The 13007-nt window shown below is 33.8% G+C and overlaps 1 protein-coding gene across 1 annotated transcript in view; it reads left to right on the top strand.

Annotated features, from left to right (window-relative positions):
* LOC138336292 (ankyrin repeat domain-containing protein 36C-like) overlaps positions 1-13007 on the top strand; it is a 76894-nt gene that overhangs the window by 15124 nt on the left and 48763 nt on the right. Inside the window, exons 10-20 of the mRNA XM_069285724.1 lie at positions 416-454; positions 2357-2553; positions 3279-3374; positions 3541-3619; positions 4452-4481; positions 6255-6272; positions 7680-7906; positions 9185-9241; positions 9982-10047; positions 10825-11433; positions 12793-12852. Coding sequence (XP_069141825.1) covers positions 416-454; positions 2357-2553; positions 3279-3374; positions 3541-3619; positions 4452-4481; positions 6255-6272; positions 7680-7906; positions 9185-9241; positions 9982-10047; positions 10825-11433; positions 12793-12852 — 1478 coding nt within the window. The remainder of the gene's footprint in view (positions 1-415; positions 455-2356; positions 2554-3278; positions 3375-3540; positions 3620-4451; positions 4482-6254; positions 6273-7679; positions 7907-9184; positions 9242-9981; positions 10048-10824; positions 11434-12792; positions 12853-13007) is intronic.

The following is a 13007-nucleotide window of genomic DNA, read 5'->3' on the forward strand; positions in this document are numbered from 1 at the left end:
GTTGGTAATTTTCTGTGGCAATTATATCTTTTTTTTTTTTATAATATTTCATAAGTCCTCCAACAATACATGATGCCACAATATTTTAGTAACAAGAAAACTTTCAGTATAAAAATTACTGGAGTGAACAGATCACAATTTTGAAAATTGGTACTAAATATTGTGTCATCATGTGTTATTTGAGTTCTTAATACACATGTATGTTAAATCTTCTGTAACTGCGGATGTTTCAATACTAGAGATTTTGTGTTACATGTTCTAGAAATGTTAGTTGCTTGAGTGTTTGTGTTACTAGAAATGTTTTTAGAGATTTGATGTTTCTGGAAACATTGTGTTACTCATGTGAAGGACATTGTTTGTTAGAGATCCTGTATGAGACATATTGTAATTATGTACTGTGTTTCACCACCCGTAGCGCTGCGCTCCTGCCTTAAACAGTCGAGCTCCTTTGCAGGTATAACCCTAGTGGTGCCCATGTTCTGGTTGTTTCCTCATAGACTCCTAGTTTTAGTGTGGTTGTTGTTGGACCTGTAAAATACAAGGGGAGAATATAGACATTAAGACCAAGATTTCGGTACCTAATCACTTTGATATCAATTTTAGTATGCAAATTGTCAACAGCAAATCATTTTAAAAAATATCAATTATTACATGTACAGTGAAACATACAATATAAGCAATTACTTCTGTATAAAGACCACCTGCTTATTAAGGCCTCGCTCCTTGAGGTTGACGGTTCCAAATGGTCATTTATAACACAATTTGACCTGTATATAAAGACCATTCGGCTTTAGAGACCACTTTCCTCTTGCCCCTTGGGTGGTTTTATTATACATGTACAGGTTTGACTGTAGATTCTGTATATATAACTTTCTATGAAAGTTAAACGAAATGCAACATTATCATGTATGCTCTGCCATGAAACACCGGTCATATAATATCATGTTGGCCTCCTGTATTTGTCACCTTGTGTCCTAGGATCGAGGTACATTTATTTCATACACACATTTCTAGGTTTGAAAAGTCTTGGTTACCGATTCATCCTCTTGTATTTTCTGTCAGTGTTCATCCCTTGACTAATTCAGTATTTCATAACTTCATGTTGTTGTCATCCTAACCTTTTCTGTTTCAGTTTTTGTTTGTCATGTTGAAGTATTGGTTTTATATTAACCTGTGGGTTTTGGTCAGCTGTAGCCTGACTTGTTGTGGTGACCTGTTTATGTCTGACATATTGTTTGTGGTAAATTTCAATAACACAATGGGTGCATTTACAGATTCATATAACGTATTTCTGTATTTTGTATATCAGAAATTATATATAAGCCTTGCCAAAGTTTTATTGGTTGTCAATAGATTTTGTCACATGCAAGTATTTCAGTTACAAGAATTAATTTATATTAAACCAAATTTAATATGGTAGTTTCGAGATCCCAAAACAACATGGGTAAAGTACAATTTACATTTGATTAGTCCCACTTTCCGGTGATTATGACATCAGGAAACTCGCGTCAAATTATGACTTCACAATCACCGGATGGTGGGACTATTCGACGGTAAATTGTACTTTTTGCACGTCATTTTGAGATCTCGAAACTCCCATATTATATTGTAGACTCTCAACAAGAAATTTATTCATGAATAGCTTTCAGAAATCTCCTTAGTCATAAGCTTGATCAGTTACGGAAATGTACAGACTTGTCTTATATGGGATTCAGTCACATGGTCACAGTTTATTTGTTTCAAATTATAATTCTGTTAAAGCCAGTCACACATATTTTATCCATCTACTGTAGTTAAATATCCGTACACTGTGGATCCTTATGTTACGTTAGCTGTTTATACCAAAACCTAGCCAAACCTTGTCATCATTGGTCAAAGAGATATCCATTGAGAAGGCTCTTCCTGATTCAACGCCTTATAGTGCATTCAATCTTAACCATTTAGTTTCATTGTGAATCTTACTATAGAAATCTATAGGTATGTGGTATATATTAGGCTGATCAATGGCCTTATTTTCTCTGTCACTGTCTCATTGTAGACTATGTACTAAATGGATTTAAAAGCCAAAATTGATTCATCCTTAACACAGAACAGGTATTGTGATATTGGACAGTCTCAACGCACACTGTGTTATTCTAATATTAACTCATTATAAGGGATAATAATCAATATTAAATGGTATGAATTGTAAAAGAATGAACTGTTTTTGCAGCACAGGTAGGTGATAGACTTTTCAGCTGTTTGTACAAAGGTTAAGACATGTATTTTAAAGTGAATTAAAGATCTATACCTGTGTTAAGTAAATGACATAAGAAAATTGTATTGAGGGTGCCAACCTTGTGATGTCTGTTTACAGAGGGTGGTGCTCGTGGTCAGCCGTCGCCTCGTACACCTGTATCCAAACAGGATTCTAACAAGTCACTTCACTCTCAGACTTCCATTGAGGATAACTGGTCGGACGACGAGGAGATGTCACTAAACCTCAGCCGCAAGTCCAACACTCCGCGCGTCACCTGGAGGGAAGGAAACCAGCTGTCAGAGACACATGTTATAGTAAGTGATCTGTACCTCTACTTTTTATACACCTCTATATTGTAGCATGTCTACAAGCAAATCACTGTATGATAGTTAGTGATTGGTACATCACAAATGGCAATAATAAGGCACAGCTAAAATTACCAAACATCTATACTGTTACATCACTGTCAAACGATGATTACGGTGTGTAACAATTGTTTACCTGGGAATGACTTTTTAATCGACACAACAATTACAAAATATTGATCACAATATCACTTATAACTGTAAGTAAACTTTAGTTTAAGCAAGTCTTTAGTGTGTACACAGTAGGAAATGGAAGTTACTTGTCAATGAGTAACAATTCACTTTACATAACCAATACCTTTATGAAAACATAATAGAACAGTTATATTAATGATTTTCATTTTCAGTACAACTTTTTAAAAAATGCATGCTACAGCTCAATTATAATGCATTGGGTCGATAGAAATACACTGGTGCCATGTATTATTTGTAAGCCAATATATAATAGTGTATAGAAAATTGGAGGTTGGCTTCAGACACTAAGTATGGCTGAGATCACATAAAATACTTTATTGTTGAAAGTGTTTAAATAAAAATATTCGGTATATGTATGAAGTTCATCTAATTCTTTAAAGGACACAGAATCATACATTTGATTTTGAGAATATAGAGTAATAGTTTTATTTTTGACTAATTATATCTGTAATATCTTGTGTTAAATTTCTGTATGACAGACAGGGGATGAGGGAGAAACAACAGACGATGACGATTATAAGGTAACAGCCAATAAACGACAGAAACTTGACCAGGTGGGAAACACACAACAGCAGGTAAGTCTAGTGTATCTACAATGTTTGGGGATGTCATACAATCTAAGTTAGTCATGTGTATATTTTTGGGGTTTTAAAAATGCTGAAATTTATATAATCAACAATTTTACTAGGGAAAAGTTGGTAGGCCTATAACCATATTGATATTGATTTTGTTTTTCCCCAGAGTATGGAGCAGGGTTACACCCCAACTGGAGTGGTGTCAGACAAGCCTAGTGTACCTATCTCCCCAGAACAACACAAAGGTAGGGGTGTCTCATTGTGATAGTGATGATCGCTAGCATCGTGATAACACATCCTGACTGTATATATTATAACCTTGTATATATAACCATGGCCTGTTGGTAGTAGTACACTGTGGACACAGCTTCTCTGCCAAGTTGGATATTTTAATTGTTATGATTATATATAGGTTATGTGACTTTAAGTCTTATATGAGTATCTTCTAGTTCTGCAACAGTTTTAAATCGAAAGACTCATGGTCAGTTCACTGAAATAGTTTACTTCTTTGATTTGATTTAGTTAATAAGCTATCCATTTGACTCCCTATCTTTTATTAAATGGAAAGGAAACCGTTTTCCAAGATCTAAAATCAAGCCAAGTATTAAACTTCATCAATACACGGTTTTTGAGATCCTAAAATGATGTGGGTAAGGTACAATTTACCGTTGATTAGTCCCATCCTCTGGTGTTTATGACATCACAAAGGTGGGACTAAGGTACAATTTACCGTTGATTAGTCCCATCCTCTGGTGTTTATGACATCACAAAGGTGGGACTAATTGTCAGCATATCATACTTTACCCACATCATTTTGGGATCTGGAAACTCTGTATTGAACATTTTATGAAACAGTTTGCTATTACCAAAATTAGGCCACTTATCAATTAAAAGTTTTATCCTGATAAAGCACTACTATCTATTATATAGCATGTTCCATTCTGTTTTGATACCAGAATGTTTTATGTGATAATGATTTTTTAGTAACATTAAATTAATGTCAATGATATATTGGATATGATGCATGCCAGATGTATAGTTGACTAATCAAGGTTCTGGTGTATTTGTTTATTGAAGAATCGAGCGACTTGAGAGCTTCAAAACAGGGTAACTGTTTGTTTTTGTTGTTCATCTTTATATATTGCTTTCTTGCTATTGATTTTTCTCTGTTCTTGAATTTTTCTATATCAAGGATCTCACAAAGGTAATTTATTCAATAATTCATTTGTAAAAAGATAATTTTATAAAAAAAATTAGATCATAGTAAAAAAGACTTTTTTCAATATTGTCTTTCCCCACTTAATTCTGCTGTCATTCTTTAAAAGACTTTCTTTTTATGTGTCCAATAAATGCAAGTTCAATACGAGAGTTTCGAGACCCCAAAACGACGTGGGTAAAGTACAATTTACCGTTGATTAGTCCCACCATCCTGTGATTATGACGTCATCATTTTATGTGAGTTTCATGATGTCATAATCACCGGATGGTGGGACTAATCGACGGTAAATTGTACTTTTCCCATGTCGTTTTGGGATCTCGAAACTCTCGTATTGATCCATGTTTATGGAATCAATACCAGTGTGAGATTCTATTTATCATATGACAACATTCAGTTTTAACTTTAAAGTGACGATTACATAGCACAGGGATATTTTACTGAAATCATGTATACCTGGTTAGTCAAATGACTATGTGTACCAGGTATAGGATAGATACTAGACGTTAAAGCATGAAATGTGGTCATATGATAAATCTAGTGTTTGCATGCTACACCCCGTCTGTTTGTGGATGTTACCTGTTTGACATTTAATAAACCTGGATTGTGCTGAGTGTCAAATTGAAGCAGATAATGTGTGTGTTTTGATGTGTTGTCCTTCAGATTTCCTACCACACTTGAAGTACACTAGCAAAACAATCACCATTCTCTTCTGTTAGAGTCACCTATCACCATCGGTACTCACACAGTATAGTAACACTACAGTATTGGCAAAAATAATTGTTGGTTTTAAAATTGTTTAGGGTTTTACATATTTGTGAACATATGAGGCCGTTGTCATTTGTCTCAAGAAGACACTGTGAGGTTACATATTGCAATATCTAGTAGCATTGAAATGGCCGGCATTGATACCTGCTGGTTCTGTTAAAAAAATCTCTACATAGACATATATATTAATCATACTTCCAAATATGGAGAAAAAGTTAAGAAACCTTTAGTTAATATGTTTGCATCTTGCAAGCATTATTTATATTTTTGTAAAATAACTTAATGCACGTAATTTTGCGGAAGTGAACTAAAGGAAATAATTGTTTTGTTATCTAATTAATCTGTATGTTGTGGTGTAAATGATTGTGTTGTACTGATCAATTCTATACTGAGTAATGTGTGTTTGATGGCTTGGTGTGTTAGGCTACACATTGATGTATACTGTATGATAAAGCCAGTGTCATCTACACTCTTCAATGTTTGCTTCTTGATGATGTGATGTTTGGACAAACTAATGTAAACAGTATTATTTTCGTGTGTGATTTAGTTTTGCATACTTCAGAGTCATTGAGAAATTGTGAAAACAAGTTTCTGCAAAAATGGCCAAAATAGAGGTCTTGATCGCAAAATAGAATTGTCACCAAAAGGTTGCTGTGCATGAAAACTCAAAATCAAAGTCACCACAAAAGAAGTTGATTTATAGAAATGACTCTGGAGAAAGTTCCACTTTTCAAAAGTTCTATTGCACAGGTTGTTTTATCAGAACAAAATACCACTTGCACTACTTCAGTCTTACTTTTCACGAGACTTTCCATTTGTAGAACATTTATATAAACATATGTGTGACTACCATAGCCTACAATGGCACTATTTTATCGGCTGTGTTTGATTTCCAGCGCCAGAAGGCCAAGGGGGTAAGGATATAGTCTAGACCACACCTCAGTGATGTCTGGTCCATCTCGGACTAATCACATCAGCTATCATCAATATTCTTATTAGTGTTGTTTTCTGTAGATGTATCATGGCAGTATATTTATTTCTCCTTTGTCATCATGAAGAAATATTTTTAAAGTTTTCCGTTACACCGATTTATTTCCTCATGGGAACAGGTATTGACCGTTATATCATTTGTTTTTGAGAATGATGTCATTCATCAGAGACAAAAATTGTAATTTTCTCATTAAAACACTTGATGCAATCAATTCCAGCTTCCAAGGGAAGACAATTCTGTAAAACATACCTAGTAATTATCCTATTATCAATGATTCATACATTTTGATTATATTTTCCTTTTCTGATGAAAAACTTGGTTTTTGTGCTGTTCTTTAAATTAACATTTCTTTTTCAAAATCGTTTAAATTTAATTTACTTTTTCATTTTGAATCCTTAAAAAAATGAGTATTTTATGGATTTTGAAGTCCATTTTTTATCATTCACTTATGATTTATTGCAGAACATAATTTAGCTAAATTATTACACGATTGACCAGTACTAAGTACTCTTGCATTAATTAGATATATGTTGAATATCTTTATATCAAAAAGATCTCCAGCTCCTTGTGTAGGAATCTAAGAATATCTGTCCAAAGGAATTATTTTTAGAAATATAAAAACATCTTATTTCATTTGACAATTCAAACCCTACAAAAAATGAATAAAATGACCTCAATGAAGCCTATCTTACCTTGAAAGTGATGGCTATACTTTTTTGAGTTTCTGATATTATCATTAACCTATTTCTTTGTAATACAAGCATATAGAAATATATTCAGATGTATTCTAGCTAGACTCTTTACTGTAGAACTTACATATTTTACCATGATTTGAGGTAAACTTAAATTTTTAGCAAAAATGCTAAGATTGAACTGTATCATGCAGATTTTTTCTATTCATCTTTTTTCAAGTTAATAATTGAATCTAATGAAAGTGTAATTAAAAATTGATTCAAATTGATGACGAAGTTTCAGCTAAAATCAACTTTTAATTAATATTTAAATTCTGGCAAGTAAATATTGTTATTGAATGCATGAGGTAACTAAATTGATTTTTGATTAATATACAAAATTTTAATAAGTTAATATTGTAATTGAATACAAGTGGTAACTAAATTGATAAGAATACTATTGCTGAGGTAAAACATGTGTTTACATTTTGTATAATTTTCTGCAACTATCAGTTATTGAGTTAATGTAATGATGCTATAGTGTTTGTATGATTTTATTTGTTTTCATCCTTTGTTTGTAAGTCTAGGTTTAACAAAGGTTTAAACCCCTTACTACAGTTATAGAGGATGTGAGTACAGTTTATACCTACTGTTTGTAGCTCTAATGGAGGACCTGGGCCTGAGTGATGCTGATACGGACAGTGAGGATGTAGAGTTCCCTAGTGAGGTGTCTGATCATCTGTTGGACGCCCGAGTCCCAACACAACAACAGCCAGTGGTCACACCTATCAAACAGACGTCCGTGGAGGAAACACAGGAGGAGGATTCAATAGCCAACTCGGAACATCTCACTCCACGGCCGGGCATCCTCAAAAACTGGAAACAGGTTAGTCCTATCAGCATCTTAGTGGTTACAGTCTGGTTAAATTACTGGTATGTTAATGTTTAAAGATACTGTATAGCAGTGAAGTTTTGTGGATGGTTTATTTTCACTTGATTCACATTTTCACTGATATCTGCGAATTCTAAACCTAAGTGATATTTTTAGCCCACCATCATCAGATGGTGGGCTATTCAAATTGCTTTTAGTCCGTGGTCCGTCCTCTGTCCTCCGTCCTTCCGTCCGTCTGTCCCTTAACAATTCTTGTTACCGCTATGCCTCACAAAGTACTGAAGGGATCTGTCTCAAATTTCATATGTAGGTTCCCCTAGGGCCCTAGTTATGCATATTGCGTTTTGGGACTGATCGGTCAACAAGATGGCCGCCATGCAGCCATCTTGGATTTTGATAGTTAAAGTTTGTTATCGCTATTTCTCACAAAGCACTGAAGGGATCTGTCTCAAATTTCATATGTAGGTTTCCCTAGGGACCTAGTTGTGCATATTGTGTTTTGGGACTGATCAGTCAACAAGATGGCCGCCAGGCAGCCATCTTGGATTTTGACAATTAAAGATTTTTATCGCTATTTCTCACAAAGTACTGAAGGGATCCGTCTCAAATTTCATATGTAGGTTTCCCTAGGGACCTAGTTGTGCATATTACATTTTGGGACTAATGGGTCAACAAGATGGCCACCAGGCATCCATCTTGGATTTTGATATTTAAAGTTTGTTATCGCTATTTCTCAGAAAGTACTGAAAAGATCTGTCTCAAATTTTATTTGTAGGTTCCCCCAGGGCCCTAGTTGTGCATATAGCATTTTGGGACTAATTGGTCAACAAGGTGGCCGCCAAGAAGCCATCTTGGATTTTGATAGTTGAAGTTTGTTACTGAAGCAATCTGTCTCAAATTTTATATGTAGTATGTTTGAAAAAGTTTGAAAAGTAGAGAAAAGATCCATCTTTCTATTTTTAGACATAAATCATTCTTTGATGGGCGCCAAATTCCCTCTGGGATCTCTTGTCAGAAATGTATTGACTTACAAAGGAATAATGGTATCGAATATATTTTGTAGGAATCGGTGAATCACACATATAACATCAATAAATATACCCCATATAGGAAACCGTGAAATATTGACCCAGCTAATTTAAAGCGCAATACAAGTAGTAAAACAATGTCTCTTTACTTGTAAATGGTTATAACGTTTTTCGTTATACTATGCATGCATTTTCATGTGAAAAACAGTGACTTTAATATATGAATGACTTATTGTTTATACAGCACAGTAAGGAATTGGCAGAGCAAAATAAATCTCAGCTGTCCCATCGCTCCGATGATGTAAGTATTTCAGCACAGGCTTCAATAGTTCAGCTCTTGTTTTAAAATTACTTTAGTCACACAAATTTCATTTTAGTGTTTATAATAAAAAAAAAATAGGTATGTGGTGCAGATGTCAAATTGTTTTTCCACAAGTAATTTTATAGCAGATTTAAGGGGGGGGGGGGGGAAGAGAAAAAACTTCCAGCTGATATTGTCTTAAAATTATCATGGCTATTGAAAAGATTTTTTATAATTAAGCATATTACTTTTCTTATCACAATTAAATTTTGAGCTTTGTGAATATTCTTAACCTTAATTTAGCTTATATATAGTATTGCTATTAGCTGTTTCGTGTTAGATGTGACCGTGGCTACATGTTGTTTGTATTTTGCTAAGCCTCCTATAGCTATTGTGCAATAGTCTTATAGAATATCTTTAAAATTCTTTGAAAAGCACTTAAAATTTGAGATTACGAGAGTGATATCTACCCTATATATTCTACACTTTTTGGCATTATTATTCTATATTTATTCTCATTATTCTGCATACCTTAGTTTTGCTGTCTTTTATTACATTGTACTTGACAACATTCCTTATTGGCAATGCACAAAATACAAAATGTTTTGCACTTTTCCGTTTGACTTTAACAAAATTACATTTATCACCAAACAAACCTTCCATTGGTGAGAGGTAGGATTGGGTCAATGGCTGCTAATGATCATTAGCATAATTATAAATATATATATATATATATGCAGGTTTCAGAGTGGGACAGCGATTTGGAAAATGAATTGGACCCTGAAAAATCTATTTCTGGAAATGAGGTAAAAGTGTGACCTATTCCTTTATATCAGCAAATGTCCATGTATCTATAAATAAAACTAATCATTTCTAAACTGTAGATTGTAGTCAATACCAAGTCATACAGATATTTCACATTGAATATATGTCTAACAAAAGTTTTTGATTTAAACTTCTAGAAAATAAGACATGTTTGAATCAGCAAAATCTGGGGTGACCTTGAGTTGATAGAATTGAGTTATGAGTTATGATCTGAAATTAGAGTTTGAGTGACATATGACATTGAATCAAATTATAAATGACATATGACCCTGAATAAAATTTTGGAAGAATTGACCTTGAATCAGATGTAAATGACATATGACCTTTAATCAGATTTTGAAAGACACATGACCTTGAATCAGACTGATGACATGGGTGAACCAGTCTGTGTTTCACATTATGACTTTGGACCAGACTGATCAGTGTGGCGATGATTTTAAATGCGTCATTTTGTAACTGTTGACACACATTGTAATGTTCTCACTGCTAAAACAAATTAACTGGTGGGTGTGTTTAGGTAGGCTGTAACATAACTAACATAGGACAGATGTATTACCAACAGATTCAGGAGAAATGTAGATCAGATATGCATGCTTTGGTAGATGTTGCTAAACTTTAGATTAGATATTAAAGGCAATAGAATGCATCAATTTAAAAGCCTAACAAAATTTGCTTGTAATGATATAATGCATTAACCTTAATAGTTTATTAGTAGATAAAAGATATAAACATTTGACTTGTATTGGTGATTGGTATAGGAATTAGACAATTTGGAGGAGCCACAAGTGGTTCAGCAGGAAGAACCACAAGTGGTTCAACAACACAAGGATGAGGTAGAGGAAGAAGTACTGGAAGATGAAAATGTCATGAGGGATAGAAATACTTCTGCAAACCATGATGTAGGCGGCCAGAGAGAGGATACAGATGTTAGCGATGAGGAAGATGTTGTAGAGGTGAGAAAGGAAAGTGTTTTAATGGAGACTGGTGATTCTCCTACACACATGGAATATGTAGAGAGTTCAGACGAAGGTAGGGAGGATTATAGCATCCACACAAACGGTATAGAGGAGGGGTCGGACCTACAAGACGTTACAGACATCAAGGAGGGATCTGAGGCGGGAGAGATGAGTGAAGCTATGGAGGACATCAATGTAGTTAAGGTAGAGGAAAGGTCTATAATGGATCTAGTCCAAGGTCCTGACGATGATGATGACATGACAGATGAAGAGGTAGCGCGAGTGTTAGCAGTAGAAGAACGCTCTGGCTCATCTCGTATATGTTCCTCTCGTCCCGAGAGCCAAGTTGAACAGATGCTGCGTAGCGCCTCGGCAGACACGCTGGAGATGCTGCGGTCAGATGAGGATGAGGTGCCTTATTTGTAGATCTCCCTTTATCTACCCCACCCTGTGACACATAACAGTTCTTTTTCAGCACTATTCTAAAATGTTCACCCACTGACTGTGTGTAATGTGTTTGGCTTGTAGTTTGGATGCTTGATCATACACTCAAATGACACATACACACACTGAACATACACCAGAAGGGATTTAGTCTTCTCTACATCTGATTCACAAACTCAGTTCTTTTTGAAAGTAGAATGTAGCACTTGTTTGTTATTAGGCATTCATTATGTAGAAAGATTTATGTTTTTTGTTTAAAGGATGTTTCTGTAGAAATCTTTATTTATTCTCACAAATATACCTTCTAGTGCTTTTTAAGGCAGAAGGTCATTCTGACTGTAGCCAGAGATCATTCTCTTTTTCAGCAGTAGTACACAATTTGACACATTTTATTTTAGATCTGGAAATGACACTCATCACACTAATCATTTTACAGATTTTGCTTTGTTGATTAATCTTTAACAAGTTTCTAATTACTGAAACTAAGCTTACTGATATATGCTCTTTGTTTTTGTATGTTTCAATCAAATTAACATAAATGTACCTTGATAATGAAATATACACAATGGTAAAGAATACCTCCTCAAACGTCTTATACCTCCCTTATTCCAAAACATCTCAGAGAATAAAAGCTCAGTATGAAAGTTAAGAGTGTTTACTGTTCATCTATAAAAAGATGAACTAAAATGTAAGTATTGAAATTGCTATGTGTATCAGTGTATAATTAATACATATATATCTAGTTTGTCTCTAGTAAAGACTTCGGTGTTTAGATTATTGAGTTATTGTATTTATAAAAAATGTTTGTGTGTGTTATATCAATATTGCCCCATTATCTTTAGTAGTTATATTACAAAATAAAAAGAATAAAAAACAAAACATTTCAAAATTTCTGAATAATTTCACCAGTTACTACTATAAGTGGATGTCATTTGAAGCTGTAATAAAAAATGTAAGGACATATTGCTCGAGCTTTCTACTACTTGAAATATATTGGTTCAAAATAAATTGGCAGCAGGATGTGTTATTTTCATGTTCAAAGCATTTATGTAATATGTTGAATGAAAATTCTTTTTATTAATTAGAAGTAGTTCATTATTAAAAAATAAATTAAATATTAAAAACATTTAAATATATTTAAGATATTAAAATTATTAAAAAAAAAATACAAATTCAGTTTGCTGCATTTGAATTTGAATTATCCTGATTTTTTATGTTGATGATTGTGAACTACCAGATGGGTACTTACTAGTAACAGAGATTATACAACATTTATATAACCTTAGTTTTATCATGTTTACAACTTTTTATTTTCATGTTGTATAGGGCAGTAATTGGGACTCGTCTGCTGATGTTACCACTCCAAGAAATCCTGTCATAACACAGGTAAGAACAAACGCTGAAGTTTGGTAGAAGTGAAGAGTATAATTTTGCAGAAGATATTAATACAACCATTTCTCTATGTAAGGTTAAATCAGTTATTTATACAATTATTGTAGATGTAAAGTGTAATTTGTCTTCAGCATACCGGTATTTGGCCA

This window comes from Argopecten irradians, chromosome 12 (genome assembly GCF_041381155.1).
Source record: "Argopecten irradians isolate NY chromosome 12, Ai_NY, whole genome shotgun sequence".
In the NCBI taxonomy this organism is placed as follows: Eukaryota; Metazoa; Mollusca; class Bivalvia; order Pectinida; family Pectinidae; genus Argopecten; species Argopecten irradians.